General features: G+C 44.9%; 1 protein-coding gene across 8 annotated transcripts in view; it reads right to left on the bottom strand.

Annotated features, from left to right (window-relative positions):
- SLC35B1 (solute carrier family 35 member B1) overlaps nt 1–26,501 on the bottom strand; it is a 78,624-nt gene that overhangs the window by 27,370 nt on the left and 24,753 nt on the right. For 3 of the 8 annotated variants that reach the window (XM_056548325.1, XM_056548327.1, XM_056548326.1), the window contains exons 2-4: nt 22,479–22,584; nt 2,838–3,056; nt 444–547 (exon numbers count right to left, since the gene is read on the bottom strand). In XM_056548325.1, coding sequence (XP_056404300.1) covers nt 444–547; nt 2,838–3,056; nt 22,479–22,584 — 429 coding nt within the window. Of the gene's footprint in view, nt 1–443; nt 548–2,837; nt 3,057–3,163; nt 3,219–3,322; nt 3,507–4,211; nt 4,232–22,478; nt 22,585–26,501 lie in introns of those variants that run through there. The other 5 variants (XM_056548332.1, XM_056548328.1, XM_056548329.1 and 2 more) reach the window with 5 other exon arrangements.

The following is a 26,501-nucleotide window of genomic DNA, read 5'->3' as shown; positions in this document are numbered from 1 at the left end:
AGTGTCACCTAACAGGAACTATTAAGTCTCTAGTGCAGTATTTCCCAACCAGGGTGCCTCCAGGTGTTGCAAAACTACAACTCCCATCATGCCCGGACAGCCACAGGCTGTCCGGGCATGCTGGGAGTTGTAGTTTTGCAACACCTGGAGGCACCCTGGTTGGGAAACCCTGCTCTGGTGTCAAAATTAACTCTAACAGGCCCAGATGTAACTGTGATGCCTGTAGCTAAGTCGCCATTAAGGGGTTTGTACAGGATTGGAAAAGCATGGCGACATCCTTCCAGAAACAGCGCCACCTCTGTCTGAGGGTTGTGTCTGGTAAAGCAGGCAGGTCCCAATTCAGTCCCGTGGAGCAGAGCTGCAATGTCATGCACAACCCATGGATTGGACTTCTTTAGATGTAATGATGACAGGAATGTCAATGGGCACCCAATGACACTTACATAATTTAGCAAATAAGGCGTTAACCACACACTGAACAAAAACCAGCGACAGTGCAAAACGAAACTTCTCCTTGTTTTCTCCTTCGCCGTATGACCCTCGTGTTCTGCAAAAAATAAAATAACAGTTGAGCTTTATTTTTAAGAGCTGCACTCCATATTCTGCTGGTGGAGTCACTATGTACATACATTACATTACTTATCCTGTACTGATCCTGAGTTATATCCTGGATTATACTCGAGCTGTACTCACTATTCTGCTGGTGAGGTCACTGTGTACATACATTACATTACTTATCCTGTACTGATCCTGAGTTATATCCTGTATTATACTCCAGAGCTGTACTCACTATTCTGCTGGTGAAGTCACTGGGGGCTTTTATCATTATATAAGCACGGTTTTAACTGTCTATATTGCGCAATTCCGTTTTTTGCATGGTTTTTTTAACGTAATTTTTTTATTGCGTAAATATACACCATCAAGGAGGACACTTAAAATGTTATTAGAATAAGCTGCTGCAGTGCACTGATTTAAAGCGCCCGCTTTAAATCAATGATCTACAGCGGTGTCGCGGGGTGGGGGCATAAATAGCCATTAACTTATACCGGTATAAGTTATCGGCCCTAACCTCCACAGATTATCGGTATCGGCCCTAAAAAAAAAAAAACGATAATCGGTCGATCCCTAATACATACATTGCATTACTTATCCTGTACTGATCCCGAGTTATATCCTGTATTATCCCCTTAACGACGCAGGACGTATATTTACGCCCTGCGCCGGCTCCCGCGATATGAAGCGTGATCGCGCCGCGATCCTGCATCATATCGCGTCGGTCCGGTCTCATCAACGGCCGGGACCCACGGCTAATACCACACATCGCCGATCGTGGCGATGTGCGGTATTAACCCTTTAGAAGCGGCGGTCAAAGCTGACCGCCGCTTCTAAAGTGAAACTGAAAGTGACCCGGCTGCTCAGTCGGGCTGTTCGGGACCACCGCGTTGAAATCGCGGCGTCCCGAACAGCTGACCGGACACCGGGAGGGCCCTTACCTGCCTCCTCGGTGTCTGATCGACGAATGACTGCTCCGTGCCTGAGATCCAGGCAGGAGCAGTCAAGCGCCGATAACACTGATCACAGGCGTGTTAATACACGCCAGTGATCAGCATAGGAGATCAGTGTGTGCAGTGTTATAGGTCCCTATGGGACCTATAACACTGCAAAAAAAAAGTAAAAAAAAAAAAGTGTTAATAAAGGTCATTTAACCCCTTCCCTAATAAAAGTTTGAATCACCCCTCTTTTCCCATAAAAAAAAATAAAACAGTGTAAAAAAAAAAAAAAAATAAAACAGTGTAAAAAAAAAAAAAAATAAACATATGTGGTATCGCCGCGTGCGTAAATGTCCGAACTATAAAAATATATCATTAATTAAACCGCACGGTCAATGGCGTACGCGCAAAAAAATTTCAAAGTCCAAAAAAGCGTATTTTGGTCACTTTTTATACCATTAAAAAAAAAAATGAATAAAAAGTGATCAAAAAGTCCGATCAAAACAAAAATCCTACCGATAAAAACTTCAGATCACGGCGCAAAAAATGAGTCCTCATACCGCCCTGTACGTGGAAAAATAAAAAAGTTATAGGGGTCAGAAGATGACATTTTTAAACGTATAAATTTTCCTGCATGTAGTTATGATTTTTTCCAGAAGTGCGACAAAATCAAACCTATATAAGTAGGGGATCATTTTAACCGTATGGACCTACAGAATAAAGATAAGGTGTAATTTTCACCGAAATATGTACTGCGTAGAAACGGAAGCCCCCAACAGTTCCAAAAGGCCCTTTTTTTTTCGGCGATTTTGTCGCACAATGATTATTTTTCAGTTTCGCAGTGAATTTTTGGGTAAAATGACTGATGTCACTGCAAAGTAGAATTGGTGACGCAAAAAATAAGCCATAATATGGATTTTTAGGTGGAAAATTGAAAGGGTTATAATTTTTAAAAGGTAAGGAGGAAAAAACAAAAGTGCAAAAACCGAAAAACCCTGAGTCCTTAAGGGGTTATACACCAGAGCTGTACTCACTATTCTGCTGGTGAGGTCACTGTGTACATACATTACATTACTTATCCTGTACTGATCCTGAGTTATATCCTGTATTATACTCCAGAGCTGTACTCACTATTCTGCTGGTGGGGGTCACTGTGTAATAACTAATATATGTACACAGTGACCCCACCAGCAGAATAGAGAGTGCAGCTCTGGAGTATACTATAAGTGATGTATTTATAACTATTATGTGCTGTTGCAGGTATATGGGGGCCCCTTTGCTATGTATGCCCCTGCCCCATTGCATACAGTCTAGGTGTGCACAGTTATAATGTCCTCACACACTTACATTGTCTCCTGCAGGATCCCGTAGTAGAAGTAGCAGACGAACACCCCCAGAAAGCAAGCCAGGAGCCTCAGCCCCCCATGGCCGAGCACTCCCCCTCCGTCCATGTCTCCAGCTGTCACCGGCACCTCCAGCCGCACATCTCTCTCCGCCGCCGGGGACCTCATACACTCACAGCGTGCCCGCTCCTCGGAAGGACCCCGTCTGGGGCTGCCCGCTGCACTGCCGGAAGAGCACACGGACAGATGACATCAATGACAGGACGTCTAGGTAACATCACTGGCGCCGCTCGTACTGCTAACACGGGGCCCTGACAGGTAAATCATTACCTAGGGAAATAATCTGTGGACACTGACAGCCATCATGGGACTCCTATAGGGAAACAACGCTGACGGAGCCTCCGGCAGCCATATTGGAACACTGAGTTTAGCCATAAGTGCAGTAAATAATGGAACAAGCAAACACTGAAAGGACGAACAAGACGTTACCGTAATTATTATTATAATTGCAGCTTCTTATAACCATGGGTCGGCGAGGGACACATCTTACTCCCTGTGCGCGGAACTACAGTACGCATACAGTGTGAAATACAGTAATCCGGCATTTGTGTGGACACCTCTGAGCAGGACCCATACCGCTACAGTACAGACGTGTAGTGACGTCGGCTCATGTGGAGAGCTATGATTGGCTCTTGGTTACACGTGTAACCAACCAACTGAGCCAGCAGCTGCTGTTATTCCAAATGAATGGAGGAAAGAAACTGGTCACTAGAGGCCGCGGTGTGCTTTGTCTCTTATGCGGGCGCCATTTTTCTGTGGTCATTTTTTTCCCCTTCTTTTTCCTTATGTGGAGTTTTTTTGGGCTCATGAATACAGTGAGTACAGTGAACTCTGACACTATCTGCACAAGTGGTGGGTTAAAGAATTATATCACCTACAGGTTTATAGATACAGCAGCTAGTATCACACATTAAAAGGCTTAGATACATCTTCACAGCATATGTAAATTTTTCCCAACCAGGGTGCCTCCAGCTATTGCAACACTACCTTAATGAATACTTCTGTGGTTCTGGTGATAGTGTAGGGTATATTGGTGTTAACCCTTAATTGTCGTGATGCCAGGGTGAAGTTTCCTCAAAGTCATGGTCCTAGCACCAACCGTCCCACAAACGGCAGGGAGAAATGACAGAATAATTGACAAAGAGAGTTCAAGTGGCACTACTGTGGTGTATCTACTGCTACCATATCAACCAGAATGGTAAAGGATACCATCAGTCCTTCTATAGGTTTAAATAGGTCCTTCTGCGGTGCTAGGGTAAATGATATCCAGAATCAAAAATGTGCAATATCAGTGAAAACAAAGTAATCCTGCACTCACCGCATGGGTACCGAATATCCAGCTCCTTCTCCCGGATCCTCCATCAGCTCAGCAGACATCCATGGCGTGGGACGCTCATAGGCGACTGCCGGTGGTTTCGCGCACAATGATGATGTGCTTCTTCCGGCCTCGATGACTTCCAAATGTCTACCGGAAGTCTTTTACCAGCCTCTGGCATTCAGAGCAAGGCTGTACAAGAAGATTGCCAATTGTACTGATCTGTACTATCTTATAGCATAGTACTGAGCAGCACATAGCAATCTAATAATTACTATTAAAAAGTGTAAAATAAATATACAAATATTAAATATTTATATATTATAAATCACCACCCTTTTTCTGTTTACAAAAAAAAAACATAAGATATTTGATACCACCATGTGTGGAAATGTCCGAACAATTATGATTCCACAAGTTATTTTTGTAAAATAAAATATATCATTGCAAAGTAGAATTGGTCCCTCAAAAACCAAGCCCTCATATGGCTCTGTGGATGGAATATTAAAATAGTCTCCTAAAAGGTGAGGAGGAAAAAACAAAAATGCAAAAATTAAACTTGGCTGTTTTCCTCAAGGTCAAAATGAGTTGTGTCCTTAAGGGGTGAATATTTAAAGGAATAGTCCGGCGCACTTTTTTCATTTTATCCCGTCCGGGCTGCAAAATAAAAGAAAACAAACTTTCTCTTACCTGCCAACGAGCCCCCGGAGCTCCGGTACACTCCGGTACAGGTGTTCGGTCCCCGGGCTGTATTCTTCTTACTTCCTGTTAGCCCGGCACGTCACACGACGCTTCAGCTTATCACCAGCCGAGGCGGACATCGCTGCGGCCGGTGAAAGGCTGAAGCTCCGTGTGACGTGCCGGGCTAAGAATACAGCCCGGGGACCGAACACCTGTACCGGAGCTCCGGGGGCTCGTTGGCAGGTAAGAGAAAGTTTGATTTCTTTTATGTTGCAGCCCGGACAGGATAAAATGAAAAAAGCGCGCGGGAGTACTCCTTTAAGGGGTTTATTTCAACAGTAAGAGAAAGAATAACAACAAAAATCCAGAAAAACGCATTTCAAATAAGTTATGAATTGATTTGAAGTATTTGATCCTCTATCATTCAGCAATATCATTCTGGCTTTTATACAGGTAATGAGCTAAGATTAGGAGCACTTTCTTAACCCCTTAAGGACCCAGCCATTTTACACCTTAGGACTCGGCCATTTTTTGCACACCTGACCACTGTCACTTTAAACATTAATAACTCTGGAATGCTTTTAGTCATCATTCTGATTCAGAGATTGTTTTTTCGTGACATATTCTACTTTAACATAGTGATAAAATTTTGTGGTAACTTGCATCCTTGGTGAAAAATCCCAAATTTGATGAACAATTTGAAAATTTTGCTTTTTTCGAACTTTGAAGCTCTCTGCTTGAAAGGAAAATGGATATTCCAAATTTTTTTATTCACATATACAATATGTCCACTTTATGTTTGCATAATAAAATTAATGAGTTTTTACTTTTGGAAGACACCAGAGGGCTTCAAAGTTCAGCAGCAATTTTCCAATTTTTCACAAAATTTTCAAACTCACAATTTTTCAGGGACCAGTTCAGGTTTGAAGTGGATTTGAAGGGTCTTCATCTTAGAAATACCCCACAAATGACCCCATTATAAAAACTGCACCCCCCCAAAGTATTCAAAATGACATTCAGTCAGCATTTTAACCCTTTAGGTGTTTCACAGGAATAACAGCAAAGTGAAGTAGAAAATTCACAATCTTCATTTTTTACACTCGCATGTTCATGTAGACCCAATTTTTGAATTTTTACAAGGGGTAAAAGGAGAAAATGTATACTTATATTTGTAGCCCAATTTCTCTTGAGTAAGCACATACCTCAAATGTCTATGTAAATTGTTCGGAGGGCGCAGTAGAGGGCTCAGAAGCGAAGGAGTTTTTGGGGGCATGCCGCATTTAGCAAAAAAAACCCACATGGCATACCATTTTGGAAACTAGACCCCTTGAGGAACGTAACATGGAATAAAGTGAGCCTTAATACTCCACAGGTGTTTCACGACTTTTGCATATATAAAAAAATATATATATTTTCACTAAAATGTGTGTTTCCCCCCAAATTTCACATTTTTGCAAGGGTTAGTAGCAGAAAATACCCCTCAAAATTTGTAACCCCATCTCTTCTGAGTATGGAGGTACCCCATAAGTTGACCTGAAGTGCACTACGGGCGAACTACAGTGCTTAGAAGAGAAGGAGTCATATTTGGCTTTTTGAGAGCAAATTTTGCATGTCGCATTTAGGAAGCCCCAATGGCATACCATTTTGGAAACTAGACCCCTTGAGGAACGTAACCAGGGGTACAGTGAGCATTTACCCCCCACTGGTGTCTGACATATCTTTGGAACAGTGGGCTGTACAAAAATTTTTATTTGCACAGCCCACTGTTCCAAAGATCTGTCAGACACCAGTGGGGTGTAAATTATCACTGCACCCCTCATTACATTCCGTGAGGGGTGTAGTTTCCGAAATGGGGTCACATGTGTTTTTTTTTTTTTTTTGCGTTTGTCAAAACCGCTGTAACAATCAGCCACCCCTGTGCAAATCACCTCAAATGTACATGGTGCACTCTCCCTTCTGGGCCTTGTTGTGCGCCCCCAGAGCACTTTGCACCCACATATGGGGTATGTCTGTAGTCGGGAGAAATTGCATTACAAATTTTGGGGGGCTTTTTCCCTTTTACCTCTTGTCAAAATGAAAAGTATAGGGTAACACCAGCATGTTAGTGTAAAAATTTTTTTTTTTTTACACTAACATGCTGGTGTAGACCCCAACTTCACCTTTTCATAAGGGGTGAAAGGAGAAAAAGCCCCCCAAAATTTGTTAGGCAATTTCTCACGAGTACGGCGATACCCCATATGCGGCCCTAAACTGTTGCCTTGAAATACGACAGGGCTCCAAAGTGAGAGAGCGCCATGTGCATTTGAGGCCTAAATTAGGGATTTGCATAGGGGTGGACATAGGGGTATTCTACGCCAGTGATTCCCAAACAGGGTGCCTCCAGCTTTTGCAAAACTCCCAGCATGCTTGGACAGTCAACGGCTGTCCGGCAATACTGGGAGTTGTTGTTTTGCAACAGCTGGAGGCTCCATTTTGGAAACAGTGGCGTACCAAACGTTTTTCATTTTTATTGGGGAGGGGAGGGGGCTGTGTAGGGGTATGTGTATATGTAGTGTTTTTTACTTTTTATTTTATTTTGTGTTAGTGTAGTGTAGTGTTTTTAGGGTTTTTAGGGCCATTTAGATTTTATTATATTGCCATTGTCCTAGTTCAATAGACATTTGGGTGTTTCTGCAGGCACTCTATATATGTCTAATAACCACATATATCGAATAGTGATCTTTATAATAGGGACATTATGGGAAAGGTGAATTTTAAACAAGTATAATGTGCAGAAATATCAAATAAACATTGCACTTTTAAATATAATTTTGATAATTGTGAAACAAGGGTATTTTTGGGTTACCTAAGGTTGACCTATTAGTTTAGTGGTTTAAGTTTCCACCCTCCAATTATCTGTCTCTAATTATATCTTTTTGTTTTAAGGGTACAGTCACACAGGCGGGGGATTACAGCAAATTTCCCGCTGCGAGTTTGAGCTGCCGCGCAAAATTTTCTGCATCGCAAACTTGCAGCCTGATACTCACTGTAAGCCCCTGCCCATGTGAATGTACCCTGTACATTCACAGGAGGGGGGACCTCCAGCTGTTGCAAAACTACAACTCCCAGCATGCACAGTCTATCAGTGCATGCTGGTAGTTTTAGTTTTGAATCAGCTGGAGGCACACAGGTTGGGAAACACTGAGTTAGGAAACAGACAATGTTTCCCAACCAGTGTGCCTCCAGTTGTTGCAAAACCACAACTCTCAAACATTCTCAGGCATGCTGGAAGTAGTAGTTCGGCAACATCTTTAGAGCCAGATGTTGCCGAACTACAACTCCCAGCATGCTTGGAGTTGTAGTTTGCAACATCTGGAGGACTACAGTTTGCAGACCACTAATACAGTGGTTCCCAATCTGTGCCCTTCCAGATGTTGCAAAACTACAACTCCCAGTATGCCAAAACTGTCCAGGCATGCTGGGAGTTGTAGTTCTGCAACATCTGAAGGGCCAGATGTTACAGAACTACAACTCCCAGCATGCCTGGACAGTAAGGGCATGCTGAGGATGTGTAGTTTTGCAACATCTGGAAGGGCACAGTGGTCTCCAAACTGTGGACCTCCTGATGTTGCAAAACTGCAACTCCCAGCATGCCCAGATGCCAAGGGCTGTCTGGGCATGCTGGGAGTTGTAGTGTAAGGGGACCAGATGGAGCAGTCCAGTTAGCTAACCGAGGAATCGCAGGGGATAGGAGGAGGTGGCAGGCTTGCCACCTCGCTCCTATACTTCAGCATGGTCCTGGCTGTCTGTGACAACCGGGATCATGCAAAATTACCGGGCAGTCGGGTCCCAGAGACCCGATCAGCCCGGTATCGGCGCAGATCGCAGGGGCGATTTCCCTCGCGATTTGCGACGATCGCCGACATGGGAGGCAGACATGGCCCCCCTCGGCGTTTGCCCTGGATGCCTGCTGAAGCATTTCAGCAGGCATCCGGTTCTGATCTCTGCCCGGCGCGCGGCAGGGACCGGAAAACGCCAGGACGTACTGGGACGTCCTGGGTCCTTAAAGCCCAGGGTGCGGGGATGTCCCCGTACGTCCTGGGTCCTTAAGGGGTTAAAGGTGACTATGGTCCCAGCTGCCTTGAGATCATTGACAAGATCCTCCCGTGTAGTTCTGGGCTTATTCTTTACTGATCTCATGACCATTAAAACTCAACGAGGCGAGACCTATGAAGCCCCCAACTGAAGGAGTTTAATAGCTATTTTGTGTTTCTTCCATTTGCTAATAGTCGCACCAACTGTTGTAAACTTCTCACCAAGCTGCTTGGCGATAGTCTTGTAGCCCGTTCCAGCCTTGTGTAGGTCTACAATCTTGTCCATCACATTGGACAGCAATGTGGAGATTTTGGAATCTGATTTATTGATTGCTTCTGTGGACAGGGGTCTTTTATCCAGGTAACAAAGTAAGATTAAGTGCACCCCCTTTAAGAGAGTGCTCGTAATCTCAGCCCGTTACCTGTATAAAAGACAAATGGGAGACAGAAATCTTGCTGATAGCAAAATGCAAATCAATTCATAACTTCTTGGAAATGCATTTTTTTCTGGATTTGTATGTTGTAATTCTGTCTCTCACTGTTTACATAAACCTACCAATAAAATGATGGTCATTTCTTAGTCATTGGGCAAACGTACAAAATCATGAGCAGATTAAAAAAAAATGTTTCCCTCTCTGTAGATCTGAATCCCATAACAGCATATGATTGGATTTAGTTTGGTTGTTGTCCAGATAGATTCAAAAGTGTTATAGACTTTGGAAATTTCCTTTTTTTCTTTACCTAGTAGATAACAAAAATAACTGAAAGGGAACTTTAAGGAACAAGGAAGCATCATGGGACATTGAGGTAAGTGCGTAAATGTAAATAAAGAAAAATGTCAGATGAGGGTAAATTGTATTTTGCATGCAGGTCGCCAAACGAGAGCAACAAGTCTTTGTCAAATAAATGCAAGATCAGGGAAATGCCTTTGGAAACCCAGCTAGACACATTTAGATCAAAAGTACAGGCATTAAGATATAACAGTGGAAGTTTTCAGTGCGGTGCATTCCCGGGGTATCATTTACATAAATCAATCCTGTGGCTCCAAGCTATATAGGTAGTTGTTAATACTTGGAAAAGATCTAATAGAACTACTGACATTAGAGGAGCACCTATATAGTCTTACTTTCTATAGAAACCCAATGTTTAGCAGCACCACCATCACGTGGCCTTATTTCATAATGGGCAAAATACACTGCTCAAAAACATAAAGGCAACACTAAGATAACACATCCTAGATCTGAATGAATGAACTAATCATATGAAATACTTTAGTCTTTACATAGTTGAATGTGCTGACAACAAAATCACACAAAAATTATCAATGGAAATCAAATTTATCAACCCATGGAGGTCTGGATATGGAGTCACACTCAAAATCAAAGTGGAAAACCACACTACAGGCTGATCCAACTTTATGTAATGTCCTTAAAACAAGTCAAAATGAGGCTCAGTAGTGTGTGTGGCCTCCATGTGCCCGTATGACCTCCCTACAACATCTGAGCATGCTCCTGATGAGGTGGCCGATGGTCTCCTGAGGGATGTCTTCCCAGACCTGGACTAAAGCATCCGCCAACTCCTGGACAGTCTGTGGTGGATGGAGCGAGACACGTCTCAGATGTGCTCAATCGGATTCAGGTCTGGGGAACGGGCGGGACAGTCCATAGCATCAATACCTTCCTCTTGCAGGAACTGCTGTCACACTCCAACCACATGAGGTCTAGCATTGTCTTGCATCACCCGGAGACTCAAGTGGCCCGAAAAATGGGGAGACTTCACCTAGAAATGGAGTCAGGACGAGTGTCTGACAGAGGACAAGAGAGTGACTGAAGGTGCAACAGCGAGAGTGAGGAGACCGCTGTTGGTAAAAAGTCTCGGAAACGATGAGCTAGCCTTGGGAAGAAACTGGAGCAGATCCAGAATCTGGAAGAAACCCTCCAGATGGTTTCTGTGAAATTGACGGAAAAAGAAGTAGAGGTACAGTGCTTGACAGAGGAGAGGGACAAATCGCTTGCAAACTTTAAGAAAGAGCAAGAAGCGAAGCTTCAGCTGGAAAAAGTCATGGAGCACCACAGAAGTGAGTTCGTGGCTCTGCAGGATGAACTGTCCCGCTCTCGGAGTCTGGTGACCTGAAAGAAGAATGAAGTGGAGAGTGTGGCCAAGCAGATCTTCTTCCAGGTGGAAGAAGCGAGTGTTCTGCATGGTGCATATCAGGCTCTACATTGTGACCACAAGGCTAGGCTGGTAGCCATAGAAGCAATGGAGAGAGAGAAAGTGCTGATGGCTCATAAAGGGCAGAGCCTGGAAGCGCATAACGAAACGCACAGTAGGTCCCACGCAGCTGCCTTGGATTTGCAAGAGGCTCTGCTGGCGGACAATGCGCAGTTGAAAAAACAGTTGCTGTCTTTGGAAGATACTATGAGGGACTTGACAGAGTTGCTGGATAGTGAGAGGATGAACTCTGCTAAGCTCAAGAGTAAGCAGCGAGAATATGTAAAGATGTGAGAGCACATGAAGGTCTTAAAAAGAGAGCAGAGACCAAGCTATGGTGGAATTGGCTAAAGAAAGGCTTCTGGGGCAAAAGCTACTGGATACAGGGATGCTTTCTCTGAAACTAAAACTAAGATGAAGCTATGTGAGGAGTCCTTTGAAGCTAAGATTGAGGTGAAGCCATGTGAGAAGTCCTCTGAAGCTAAGATTGAGGTGAAGCTATGTGAGAAGTCCTCTGAGGCTAAAATTGAGGTGAAACCAGGTGGGAAATCCTCAGAAGCTGAGACTGAGGTGGAACCGTGTGTGAGGTCCTCTGAAGCTACAGAGGAAAAGGACGGTGGTTAGTGAAGTCACTGAGGCCAAAAGATTCTCTGCAGCAGAGCCTGGACCTAACGTAACAGCAGAGGTCCGGCAAGTCGAGAACAGAAGAAGACAAAGGTTGGAAGCATCTGTCTTCTCTCTACTTAGTTGCAAGAGCCTTGCACATACCAGGGTAAAGAACCTGGTGGTGAAGAGGGGTGACCAGAGTGGAACCCCTGGCAGGCATTTGGCGAAAGGTGACCGGGAGACGTGGACTTGGTGGCTGGTAAAAGTGCGGAAGAAAGAAGTCAAGGACTTCAGTGTCCATTGGACAAAAGTTGTCCAAGAAGAATGAAAGGCAGGTGAACTCCGCCTTTCAAACACAAGTGCTTTTTCCAGGTGGTCTGAGCAAAGGGGGGAAATATGTGATTAAGTGGGAAGGAAAGGGTGCATTTCCTTAGCTCACTCTGGAGAAACCTTCACCTGGGGCCTAAGTAATGAGTCAGCAGAAAGGGGAGGTCTTCATAACAGCAGGCTGGCTGTAAGGGGGGGACACGGGCCATGTTGAGGAAACACTCAGCCGGTGCTGTGAGTGGTTCAACTACTAGTGTGAACTGTGAGTAACAGGTTGCAGGAGGCACATGTTTTACTGGCTGGGGGTAGCTCACCAGTTAGTAGTCAGGGCATGCTGATATGTGTAGTCAGTGACCAGACGGTCTAGGATTTTACTTGCAAAAATGTATAAAGCTGGCAAGGTGCCAGACTTGCATTATGAACTGTTGTCTGCCGATTTATTGAGAGGAAACGTGTCCTGTGGCCACTTCCCAGGACGATCCCAGTGCTATACCCAAGGAGGAATCCTTACAATATATATATATATATATATATATATATATATATAATATCCCTCCCTACCATACACTTAGTTTTTACTTTTTTTTTTACATTACCCGGCTTGTTCGGGTACCGCTCCCAGAGTCCCGTTCGGCGCCGCGCAGAAGGCTGACGTCCTCCTAGAACTCTGCAGCACCTCCACGCGACTTCAGGGGACGTCATACGTCTTCCCAGCAACCATGCAGCTCCCGTAAACTAGCCGTGTCCAGAGCTGCGGACGCTATACTTTACTGAGAGTTGCCGCGGCCATTCCCCGCAATGCACTGACAAATACTGGCCAATGCATGGCCGGTATTTGTCAGCGCATTGCGTACACCCACACAACCGGTGGCATACCCCTAAGGGTACGTGTACCACCGGTTGAAGACCCCTGCATTAGGAGGAACCCAGGGCCAAACGCACCAGAATATGGTCTCACAAGGAGTCTGAGGATCTCATCTCGGTACCTAATGGCAGTCAGGCTACCTTTGTCAAGCACATGGAGGGCTTTGCTGCCCCCCAAAGAAATGCCACCCCAGACCATTACTGACCCACCGCCAAACTGGTCATACTGGAGGATGTTGCATGCAGCAGAACGTTCTCCATGACGTCTCCAGACTCACGTCTGTCACATGTATTCAGTGTGAACCTGCTTTCCTCTGTGAAGAGCACAGGGCGCCAGTGGCGAATTTGCCAATCTTGGTGTTCTTTGGCAAATGCCAAATGTCCTGCACGGTGTTGGGCTGTAAGCACAACCCCCACCTGTGGACATCAGGCCCTCATACCACCCTCATGGAGTCTGTTTATGACCGTTTGAGTGGACACATGCATATTTGTGGCCTGCTGGAGGTCATTTTGCAGGACTCTTGCAGTGCTCCTCCTACTCCTCCTTGCACAAAGGCAGAGGTAGCGGTCCTGCTGCTGGGTTGTTGCCCTCCTATGGCCTCCTAACGTCTCCTGCTGTACTGGCCTTTCTCCTGGTAGTGCCTCCATGTTCTGGACACTACGCTGACAGACACAGCAAACCTTCTTGCCACAGCTCGCATTGATGTGCCATCCTGGATGAGATGCACTACCTGAGCCACTTGTGTGGGTTGTAGACTCCGTCTCACGCTACCACTAGAGTGAAAGCACCGCAAGCTTTTAAAAGTGACCAAAACATCAGCCAGGAAGCACAGGAACTGAGAAGTGGTCTGTGGTCACCACCTGCAGAACCACTCCTTTATTGGGGGTGTCTTTCTAATTGCCTATAATTTCCATCTGTTGTCTGTTCCATTTGCACAACAGCATGTGAAATTGATTGTCAATCAGTGTTGCTTCCTGAGTGGACAGTGTGATTTCACAGAAGTGTGATTGATTTGGAGTTACATTGTGATATTTAAGTGTTCCCTTTATTTTTTTGAGCAGTGTAGTATATGAGATCAGGCATACCATACCACCGAGATAAAGAGACTTGGACATGGTAGAGGATTTCACTCTGAGTCGCTTAGGCTGGGTTCACACTTCGGAATTTACAGCCGGAGGTTATAAGTGCTGTCAGCGCCATCTGAATCGACGCACAAACGGCAATGTCTGTGGAGCGGATTCCAACAGAGGAATGAACGTGGTCAGGAGAACAAGTAATGCACTTCATTCCCTGTCTCGTAGCGATCTCTCTCACTGTTTCATAGACTTATAATGGAGCAGGGTGACAAAGAAGGGAAGAAAAGCTCTCTCATCCCTGCTCGTTCTCCTGATTGGTGGGGATCTCAGCAATGAGACTCCGATCAGTAAAAACTTTTGACATATCTCTGTCACTTGTCAAAAGTTTATTAAAGTGACAGTCGCCATTTAAGGAGGAGCAACATTTTAGAAGTAGCAATGCGACCCACCCAGGAGATAAATGGCTTATGGAAATCCAGTTTCACTTTAGAAAAACTCATCTAGAAGAGGGGGAAATAAACAAAAATGTTTATAATATAAGTATGATATATTGTCTAAATTGCTAGTAAACTGAAATTCAAAAGAAATTATTTTGGAAGGAATAATTTTGTAGGTTAAAGCGTACATGTAATTTCAGTTGACTTTTCAGGATAAGCTGTCCTGTGTGTACATTTCTCAGCAGATTTCTCCTCTGCAGGATTCATCTAATTTGCATTTCTCCCAGACCAGCTGGGTGGAGCTCTCCCCCCCCCCCCCCCTCAATGGACTTGTATTGCAGACACAGAACAAAGCTGAGCTGATTTTCAGAAAAGAAGATTTGAGCAACAGGAGGGAGGATTTTTAAAAATTTTACAATATTTCTTATATTTGCTTGTTGCTTGATATTGATATATGCAAAGTTTTCTCAAATTACACCGTGCCTATTTTAGCCCAAGTACTATGGCCCTGAGAGATATAAAAGTACCTATCATCAAACCATATTTTCTAAACAAACCCAGATTATATTCCCTAACTACTTTATAAAGCTGTGCATCGTACCTTTCCCCTTGCTCACATTGTGTGAGCTCCCGGCAGGAAAAAGTGGGCATTCCCCAGCAGGAGCGATGTCACTAAAGTCTGCGAGAGCTGTGCCTCGCCTTGCCCCGCACACACTTCCTGAGTTTGGTCTCCTGCCAGGTCGGGAGGAGACCAAACTTACTGTTTGACTTGCACAGGGAACAGAACAGAGCCACCTAGTGGCTGTTTTTTCAATCACATTAAAAATGTTTGTTACAGTCAGCGCTCTGGTCCCCGCTCCTGGACCGGAGCGCTCACTGCCTCTGTCCCGGTCCGCAGCGTCCCTGCGCGTCCCGGTCAGACACACTGACCGGGAGCGCAGAGTTATCCCTGACTGGGATGCGGTTAGTAAGATCCGGCCATGGATTCCGCTGAGACGCCTCTTCCGAGACTTGTGGATCTTACCACCGTAGTGGCTCAGCAGAATCAGCAGATTGCCCAGCAAGGTCAACAGCTGGCCCAGTTGGCCGCCATGATGCAGCAACTCCTGCCTACTCAGCAACAGCCGTCACCGCCACCTGCACTTGCTGCTTCATCACAGCCTGCAGTCGTCTCCAGTGCCAGAATCCACTTGTCCCTGCTGGACAAGTATGACGGTGATCCGAAGCAGTGCCGTGGATTCCTGTCTCAGTGCTCACTCCATCTTGAGTTACTGGCCGACCAGTTCCCGTCCGAACAAGCCAAGGTGGCCTTCATACTCAGCTTGCTCTCCGGGAAGGCCCTGGCCTGGGCTACACCTTTATGGGACTGCTTTGATCCAGCCACTACCTCCATCCAGTGTTTCTTTCAAGAGTTCCGGAGTGTTTTCAAGGAACCTGCCCGGGTTACCTCCGCAGAATCTGCTTTGCTGAACCTGACCCAAGGAGGCTCTACCATGGGTGAATACGCCATCCAATTCCGTACCCTCACCTCCGAGTTGAATTGTAACAATGATGTCCTTTGTGCCACTTTCAAGAAGGGACTAAGTGGTGAAATTAAAGACATCCTAGCTGCACGGGAGATACCATCTACTCTCAGTGACCTGATACTACTGTCCACTAGGATCGACAAGCGTTTCGCCGAGAGTCAAGAGGAACTCCTTCAGGAGAAAGAGAAAGCTCATCCAAGACGCTATCCTCGTCTGGCTCCTGTTTTTCAGCGTCCACTGCAACCCGTCTCTTGGCCTCCCGCCGTGGAAGCCATGCAGGTGGACCGGTCTCGTCTGACCCTGCAGGAACGGAGCTGTCGCAGAAGCGAGAATTTGTGTCTGTATTGCGCCAGTACCGAGCATTTCCTCAGAGACTGTCCTCTTCGTCCACCTCGTTCGGGAAACGCTTGCACCTAGTAAACGTGGGAGAGGCGTTGCTAGGTGTGGATTCTTCCTCTCCTTGTCTTATGGTAGCAGTGCAGCTTTCTGTCTCCCCGAAGTCTACCTTCACTGCCACGGCAATTTCATCCATGCCTCCTTGATTGACAAGCATCAAATCCCTGTGGTCCGTTTGCCTAAACCACTTTTCATTTCTACAATCAACGGTGAGAGACTTTCTGCCGCTGTGCAGTACCGCACTTTGCCTTTACAGATGGGCATCGGGTTTTTGCATACAGAAACGTCGGAGTTCTTGGTCCTTCCCTTCTGCTCCTCAGAGCTCCTTCTGGGTTTGCTGTAGCTTCAGCGCCACTCTCCCACCTTGGATTGGTCCTCCTGAGAGATCCTGAGGTGGGGTCCCTCTTGCTCCAGCCATTGTCTCAAGTCTGTTCTTGTCAAGCGAGACTCCTTTATTCCTCCGCCACCTGGTCTTCCGGAGCCTTACCACTGCTTCGCAAGCCGAACTTCTTCCACCTCATAGACCCTACGATTGTCCTATCGATTTGGTGCCCAATACTACTCCACCCCGGGGTAGAATCTACCCACTCTCACCACCTGAGACTCTCGCCATGTCGAAGTACATTCGTGAAAATCTACAGAGAGGTTTCATAAGGAAGTCCTCCTCTCCCGCTGGAGCCGTTTTTTTCTTCGTTGCTAAAAAGGACAGTTCCCTCCGTCCTTGCATTGACTACAGAGGCCTAAACAAGATCACAGTTAAGAACCGTTACCCTCTCCCCTTGATCTCTGAGCTCTTTGACCGTCTCCGTGGGGCCATAATCTTTACTAAGTTGGATCTTAGAGGAGCCTACAACTTGATCCGAATTAGAGAGGGGGACGAGTGGAAGACCGCCTTCAACACACGGGAAAGCCATTTTGAATATCTGGTGATGCCCTTCGGTCTCTGCAATGCACCTGCCGTGTTTCAAGAATTCGTCAATGACATTTTTAGAGATTTGCTCTACACCTGTGTGGTGGTTTACCTTGACGACATTCTCATCTTCTCCTCTAACCTAGATCAAGACCAGGTACATGTACGCCAAGTTCTGTCACGCCTCAGAAAAAAACGCCTCTACGCTAAGATCGAGAAGTGCATCTTCGAGCGGTCCAATCTGCTCTTCCTAGGGTACATAATTTCTGCCCAGGGTTTACAGTTGGACCCTGCTAAACTCACTGCGGTCCTGGACTGGCCACGCCCTTCTGGACTTCGCGCCATTCCAAGATTTTTGGGGTTCGCCAATTATTATAGGCAATTCATTCCGCACTACTCCACCCTGGTGTCTTCTATTGTGGCCTTGACCAAGAAAGGGGCTAATCCCAAATCCTGGCCTTCTCAGGCTGAAGAGGCCTTCCAGTCCTTGAAGGTGGCTTTCGCCTCCGCACCTGTACTTTCCAGACCTGACCCCGCTAAGCCTAAGCCATCTAGGGGCAAAACCTTAACTTGCGGCTATTTCTCCAAGACCTTCACCCCAGCCGAGAGAAACTACTCTATTGGAGACAGGGAGTTGTTGGCCATCAAATTGGCACTCGAAGAGTGGAGGCATCTTCTCGAGGGCTCTATCCATCCTTTTTGCGTTTACACGGATCACAAAAATCTTGCCTATCTCCAGTCCGCCCAGAGGCTCAACCCACGGCAAGCTCGCTGGTCCCTGTTCTTCGCTCGCTTCAACTTTGAGATCCACTTCTGTCCCGCGAGCAAGAACATCAGGGCAGATGCCCTCTCCCGCTCTTCAGACGTAGTGGGTGAAGAGGCTACTCCACTGCATATTATTCCACCTGAGCGCCATATTGCCGTAGCACCAGTGGATCTTCGTCTTCTTCCTCCGGGCAAGTCCTATGTACCTCCGCGCCAACAGTTGGAAGTTCTTAACTGGGGTCACTCTTCCTTGCTGGCGGGTCATCCAGGTGTCCAAAAGACTCTTCAACTAATCGCTAGAAGATATTGGTGGCCTACCATGGCTAAGGATGTGTCAGAATTTGTTCAAGCCTGTACAGTCTGCGCACGGGATAAGTCGCCTTGTCTGAAGCCGGCTGGGTTGCTCCAACCTCTTCCTGTCGCCATGGACTTTGTGACTGACATTCCTCCTTCCCAGGGTATGACGGTCATTTGGGTCGTTGTAGACCGTTTCTCTAGAATGGCACACTTTGCCACTACCAGGATTACCTTCTGCGCCTCTGGTGGCGAAACATTTTTTCCTGCACATTTTTCGCCTTCATGGTCTTCCCTTGCATATTGTTTCGGATCGTGGGGTGCAATTTGTTTGAAAATTCTGGAGAGCTCTTTGTGGACGGTTCAAACTGAAGTTGGATTTCTCATCTTCTCATCACCCCCAAACCAACGGCCAAGTGGAACGCGTGAACCAAGTTTTGGGGGAATATCTACGCCATTTTGTATCTTCACGTCATGATGATTGGGCTGAATTCTCCTACAACTTCATCTTCCTTGGGCGGAATTCTCCTACAACTTCAGGAATTCCTCCGCTTCTAACAAGTCACCGTTTTTCGTGGTCTACAGTCGCCATCCTCTACCACCTCTGCTGTTGCCTTCTTCTTCTTCTGTTCCTGCAGTCGATGAGCTCATCCAGGACTTTTCCTCCATTTGGCGAGAGACTCACACCGCTCTTCTAAAAGCCTCAGCCCGCATGAAGTCCCAAGCGGACAAGAAACGCAGAGCTCCTCCGGTGTTTTCTCCTGGTGACAGAGTGTGGCTCTCGGCCAAATACATCCGTTTTAGGGTTCCAAGCTACAAACTGGGACCTCGTTACTTGGGACCTTACAAGATTAAAAGAAGAATTAACGCTGTGGCTTACCAGTTTCATCTCCCCTCCACTCTTAGGGTCCCAAACTCATTTCATGTCTCCCTCCTCAAGTATATCCTTTTTGTTTTAGTGGTTATTAACCATTAGTACTCTCCTTAACGTTTCATAGCTACTTAGTATATTACAATACATTTAAAGTTTATTTTGGTGACAGGTACTCTATAATGTGGTTGACGAGAGCTAAGATTACGTCATGGCTGCAAGTTCAGGCCCGACTGCCGGTCTAAAGACTCACAGCATCATAGATCACTAGACTCCCGGCCATTATAGTGATGTATAAATACAATTGGAGTATTTATTATAAAGATGGTTTTTACTACAGTTACAACATCATACCATTATGCCAGCTATCTTATGTGACAGAGGGGCCCCCTTTTGGTCACCAGCTGCGACTGCAACTTCTGCCCTCCCTACGTCAACTGCGCCGGATTAATAATAATGCATTTTTAATCTGCAAGGTTTCTAGTTACATCGCCTTGGCCAATTTTCATTTCATTGTATGTAAGCAGCCAGCTCTGTGCCACCAGCACACCTGGTGATTCATGGAAGGCACATTTATGGAGCCATCTAATTGAAACTGTTATGCAAATCCTGAGAAAGCGGGATCATGCGGATATCATTTCGCAGGCAGGAGAATTGTTTTGTGCCTTTGTGGGTTGCGTGGATAAATCAGGCACCTCGGGGATAAAGAAGAGACAAAGCGCTGGCAGGGGTTTGGTGAGCAGGGAGCATGATGATGGCGGGATGAACAAATATAATTAAGTATAATTATAAGGAGGGATCTGTTCATGTGATACCATAGATAACAAGCGGGTAGAGAACAGCGACTATGATCATGAACAAAAGGGAAGGAGGATGAGACGAGATCAAAGGAGGTGTCATGCTGTAGGAGGCATTGCCTCTATCACAGATGGGAAGACCTAATGTGCAGGTCTATTGTAGCTATCTGACCCCGCTGGAACACGCCTTTAGGCTAGGTTTCCACTTGGTTGTCTTTTTTGGCAGGAAAATGCCAATAAAAGCGACCATTCTGCCCCATGGCGTTTTTTTGTTAAGTCAATAGGGAACTACAAAATGCCATATCCACTCGGCGTTTTTCAGTTTGCCATTTTTTTTAATCATTTAGGTGTTTTTCAGCTATTTTTGTCGCCTTTGCAGTTTTTCAAAAACTACCTCTTGTTGAGACTTTGGCGTTTTTTTAAGAACAATCTCGGCATTTTCCTCCCATAGAAGTCTATGTGAATGAACAAACGTCAAACAAAAACATCATGTGGGCTTTAGCGATCCAAAAAAGTGATGGAGATACCTTTTTTAATAAAATTTCGTAGGGTACCATTAAAAAAAATAATAAAAAACATAGAGTAGTGATGTAAAAAAATAGTTTTTAACGAAATGTATCTTTTTCATAGCCATCTGAGAGACTGTCTGATATCCAATCTATATTCATTGCTCAACATCATGTGCTGAACTATTCAAATTTACTTGAGTATCTCAAAGTGGCGGAAAATCAGAATTGCCGGATTAATAGATAATACTATCATTGCAAAGGTGCTTTAAAGGGGTACTCCGGTGCTTACACATCTTATCCCCGCCGCTGGGGACCCCCAGGATCTTGCACGCGGCACCCCATTTATAATCAGTCCCCGGAGCGTGTTCGCTCCGGGTCTAATTACCGGCGACCACGCGGCCAGCTGTCACGCCCCCTCCCGTAGGCTTGCATTAAGGGGCGGAGCTTGACGTCACACGGGGGCGGAGGCGTGACATCACACGCCGCCGGCCCTGCAGTCGACCAAAATCAGACCCGGAGCGAACACGCTCCGGGGACTGATTACAAACAGGGTGCCGCGTGCATGATCACGGGCATCTCCAGCTGCGGGACTCCCGCGATCAGGCATCTTATCCCCTATCCTTTGGATAGGGGATAAGATGTGTAAGCACCAGAGTACCCCTTTAAGGCTAGACTCACATGCAGCATTTAGTAGCATTTGTTGTGGTGGTTTAGTTGTCTTTTTTTGCATTATTTTTAGGTTGGATGTATAGTGAAATATGAAGCATGCTACATACAAAGAGTTTTGATTTGTGGTGTTTTTGCGTCAGTGGCAGACTTTTCAATATGCAGCATGCTCTGGGTATAGCCACATACAGGTCTTATAGAGAAATTTATAAGAAAAACATTAAAAAATACCAAAAAATGACCTAAACAAAATATTTTTGGGAGGGGGAAAAGGAGTGGCGTGAGATCCCCGACTGCACCAATGTGATCTTCTCCTGTGTATCTGTGACATTTTAATAGATCATGATGACCACAGTGCATACGTAAGTAAACCTTATCTGAGCTCCCACAATCCAATTTAAAGGGGTACGCCACTAACCAAGGTTCAGAAGTAAATGTTTCAAATGCTGTTTTCACGCTGCCGGGGTCGGCCATGCCCCTCATGACATCACAGCCACGCGCCCTCAATACAAGTCTATGGGAGGGGGCGTGACGTCCGTCACCCCCCCTCCAATAGATTTGCATTGAGGGGGCATGGCTGTGATGTCAGGAGTACCAAGATCGACCCCCCGGCTGCGTGAAAACAGCATTCGAAATGTTTACTTCCGAACGCTGGCCAGTGGAGTACCCATTTAAAGGGGTACTACCGTGGAAAACTTTTTTTTTTAAATCAACTGGTGCCAGAAAGTTAAACCGATTTGTAAAGCACTTCTATTAAAAAAAATCTTAATCCTTCCAGTACTTTTTAGGGGCTGTATACTAAAGAGAAATCCAAAAAAGAAATGCATTTCCTGTGATGTCCTGACCACAGTGCTCTCTGCTGACCTCTGCTATCCATTTTATGAACTGTCCAGAGAAGAATATGTTTGCTATGGGGATTTTCTCCAGTTCCTAAAATGGACAGCAGAGGTCAGCAGAGAGCACTGTGGTCAGGACATCACAGGAAATGCATTTCTTTTTTGGATTTCTCTTTAGTATACAGCCCCTAAAAAGTACCGGAAGGATTAAGATTTTTTAATAGAAGTGATTTACAAATCTGTTTAACTTTCTGGCACCAGTTGATTTAAAAAAAAAAGTTTTCCACGGTAGTACCCCTTTAACCTGAATGGGACAGAAAACATCATGTAACTCAATGTTAGTACCAGCAAAGTATTTACAATGCTATCAAACGTGTTATGTCATAGTAAAACTTATCCAAAATGGCGAAAACCGCCCACCCACCTGACGTGAGGAATAGCTGGATCCATGACCTCGGAATCTACATCTTTGCCATCCATTCTGTCTAAAATGAGCCTGCTGTGTTGGACAGGAAGCCTGCAGCCCCTGCCTGAGAACAGAACCTCATTGGTTATACATCATAATTACAGGGATTCTATATACTCTCCATTAACCAGTTGTTAGCTAACAAACTTTGAGACGAGTCGGATACACATGAAAGATAAGTAAACAGTGTCATCGGGTGGGAGTGCGCATTTGGCCACTGTTAGTAACCCCTCAATTATATAACTGTGGGAACACAGTGCAGAATCCACAGATTAACTCTTGAGTAAGACTCTTTGGCAAGTATGGTTCCTGTTTACAGAGGCCTCGAGAGGATTCTGCCAACCAGATGATAGCAAACAGCAAGCCGAGAGGATGAAATGGAAATCTATGTACACACAACCTGGCACTGGAAACGTCTGTGTCACTACACTGAACAATGGGGACATAGTGCCAGCCGTGAACCCGCAATTACACGCTAAGCAAATGTATATAGAGCTCCAATAAGCAGAGCGGCATGTTAGGGTGATTAAAAAAAATTCCAAAATTATTATAGTTCTTGTTAGGATCGCAATGCTGTTTGGCAAGGTGAAAAATATCTCCAAATATAGGATACGTCTTGGTCTGCTCCTGTAGGGAACATGTAGTACCGTATATACTCGAGTATAAGCAGAGTTTTTCAGCACGATTTTTCGTGCTGAAAACGCCCCCCTTGGCTTATACTCTCCGCCTGTCTATCCCTTCTCAGTGGTCTTCAACCTCCGGACTTTTAGATGTTGCAAAACTACAACTCCCAGCATGCCCGGACAGCCATCGGCTGTCCGGGCATGCTGGGAGTTGTAGTTTTGAAACCTCTGGAGGTCTGCAGATTGAAGACCATGATGAAGGGATTGACAGGCGGTGATGATGAAGGGGGGGGGATGATCACGGGGGTCTGGATGATGATGGGGGTCTGGATGATGACATGAGGGGGGGGGATGATGTATTTCCCACCCTAGGCTTATAGTCGAGTCAATAACTTTTCCTGGGTTTTTGGGGTGAAATTAGGGGCCTCGGCTTATATTCGGGTCGGCTTATACTCGAGTATATACAGTATTATATGCTGGCCAGTTTTAAATGGACAGACTGACTTGATTGTGGTGCTAAAAGGGTTAATTGATGGTACTGATCCTGGCAGCGATGACTGGCTGAGCGGGCTGTAACTCCTGTGCGTCTCTGAAAGTGGAGGCTGGAGTACTCTGGGAACTGATGAATTGAGCAACGAGAGCTGGGCCCCATACAGGTGACTGCAGGGGGTCCCAGACCTGTGTGATGTTGGCACCCCATGTTTGCAAAAGATGAATATAAATACACCATTCGTTTGTGCCGGATTGGTGCGCATTAGATTTTTATGAAGGCCCACCCACTTTCCACCCCATGTTCTTAAATTTTAAAAACAAATACACCATTTGTTTGTGCTGCATTTTTGCTACAATAATGAATGTTTGTGCCGCTTTTGTTTCCGAGATATTGTGCGCTAGATTTGCTGGTCCCGTTTGCGGGGTTTAAACCGTTCTCACCAGCGGAGAATGGGTTAAACCTCGTGGGTCCCGGTGGTTATGGGTAGCCAGGACCCCCGGCTAATGCTGAGCACCTCCGATCGGGCCGATGCCCAGCATTAACCCTCTAGACGCCTACGTCTAGAGGGTTAAACTGTCAGCTCAGCAGAGCTGATTGGGACTATTGCAACATAATCATGATGTCCCGATAAGCTTACCAGACGACGAGAGGGTCCTCATCTGTCTCTTCGTCATTCGTTCGGCGATCTGCTGCTCCAAGCCCGCTCAGCTGGCTAAAGCAGCAGAGCACCAGTTACACTGATCAATGCTATGCTATGACATAACACTGGTCAGTGTATGCAATCAGAAGATGTTTTAGTCCCATGGGGGGGGGCAAAAAAAAAAGTATAATAAATTAATAAAAGTGAATTAACCCCTTCCCTATTAAAAGTTTAAATCACCCCCCTTTTTCCATTTTTTAAAATAAAATAATGTAATAAAAAATAAACATGTAGTATTGCCACGTGCGTAAATGTCCGAATTATTAAAATATAAGGTTAGCTAAATCTCACGGTCGATGGCGTACACGCAAAAAAATACCAAAGTCCAAAATTGGCCATTTTTGGTCACTTCATATACCATAAAAATATTAATAAAAAGCGATCCAAAAGTCCCATCAAAACAAAAATGGTCACGATAAAAACTACAGATACCACCCCGTACGTGAACATTTTTTTAAGTTATAGGGGTCAGAAGCGGCATCGGCGGCAGTGAGGTACTTTAAATAGATGATCGGATCTCCCGCAGTGCTGATGCGGGGATTCGATCATCCAGTATGGCGGCTGGAGGTCCCCTCACCTAGCTCAACCGTCTCCTGGGGTCTTCTGCTCTGGGCTGAGATTGAGCAGACCAGAGCAGAAGATGACCGATAACACTGATAAGTGCTGTGTCCTATACATAGCACTGAACAGTATTAGCAATCAAATGATTGCTATAAATAGTCCCCTATGGGGATTATTAAAGTGTAAAAAAAAAGTTAAAACATTTTTAATAAAAAAGTTTAAAAAATCCCCTCCCCCAATAAAAAGGTAAAATGTCTGTTTTTCACATTTTACCCCAAAAAAGCGTAACAAAAGTAATTAATACACATATTTGGTATTGCCGCGTGCATAAAAGTCAAAACTATTAAAATATATTGTAAATTATCCCATACGGTAAACGGCGTAAACTTAAAAAAAATTTAAAAGTAAAAAATTGCTGCTTTTTTGTCACATTTTATTCCCAAAAAAATATTAATAAAAAGTAAAACCTAAGCAAAAGTGGTAAAGATAAAAATTGCAGATCATGGAGCAAAAAATGAGCCCTCATATCGCCCCATATATGGAAAAATTAGAAAGTTATAGGTGGTCAAAATAGTGCAATTTCCAACATACTAATTTTGTTAAAATAGTTTGAGATTTTTTTAAGCAGTACAGTTATAGAAAAGCATATAACATGGGTATCATTTTAATCATATTGACCCACAGAATAAAGAAAACATGTCATTTTTACCGGAAAGTGTACAGCGTGAAAACAAAACCTTCCAAAATTTGCTAAATTTCCAATTTTCCCACATAAATAAATATTTGTTTGGTTGCGCCGTACATTTTATGGTAAAATAAGTAATGTCATTACAAAGTACAATTGGTGTCGCAAAAAACAAGCCCTCATATGGGTCTGTGGATCGAAATATAAGAGAGTTATGATTTTTAGAAGGCGAGGAGGAAAAAACAAAAATGCAAAAATAAAATTGGTCTGGTCCTTAAGGCCAAAATAGGACTGGTCCTTAAGGGGTTTAAGTAGTAAAATAAAATAAAACCTACCTATATTGGGTATCCTTGTAACTGTATGGACCTACAGAATAAAGATAAGGAGTAATTTTTACCGAAAATTGCATGTGTAGAAACAGAAGCCCCCAATTTTTCAATTTCACCCCACAAATATATATTTTTTGGTTTTGCGGTAGATTTCTTTACTAAATGATTGACGTCATTACAAAGTACAATTGGTGGCACAAAAAAAAGAAGCCCTTATATGGGTCTGTAGGTGCAAAACTGAAAGCGGTATGATTTTTAGGAGAGGAGGAAAAAACAAACGTGCAAAAATGAAAATTGGCCTGGTCTGGAGACAGTTTGTGTTCCGTGCTTTATCTCCTATTTTTTATAAATGTGTGTATAGTTTGTTTTGTCTGACCTTTGTTGTTTGGAGGAAGTTTTTTTTTTTTTACCTTGCAGACTTTTTTTTACCTTGTTTCGTCATCGTGGGGATGGGTTCCGTGATTTGAGCCTGCCTTCACTGTTCCGCCTCCCGCCGCCCATCTGTTTATTATTCATACTTTCGTTCTGTGATCCTCCTTCTCTGCCCACAGACATGATCACATGACTTTACAGCCTCGTTTTCGCTCAAC

This window comes from Hyla sarda, chromosome 12, assembly GCF_029499605.1.
Source record: "Hyla sarda isolate aHylSar1 chromosome 12, aHylSar1.hap1, whole genome shotgun sequence".
Classification (NCBI taxonomy): Eukaryota; Metazoa; Chordata; class Amphibia; order Anura; family Hylidae; genus Hyla; species Hyla sarda.
This window is presented reverse-complemented; position numbering and strand designations above follow the sequence as displayed.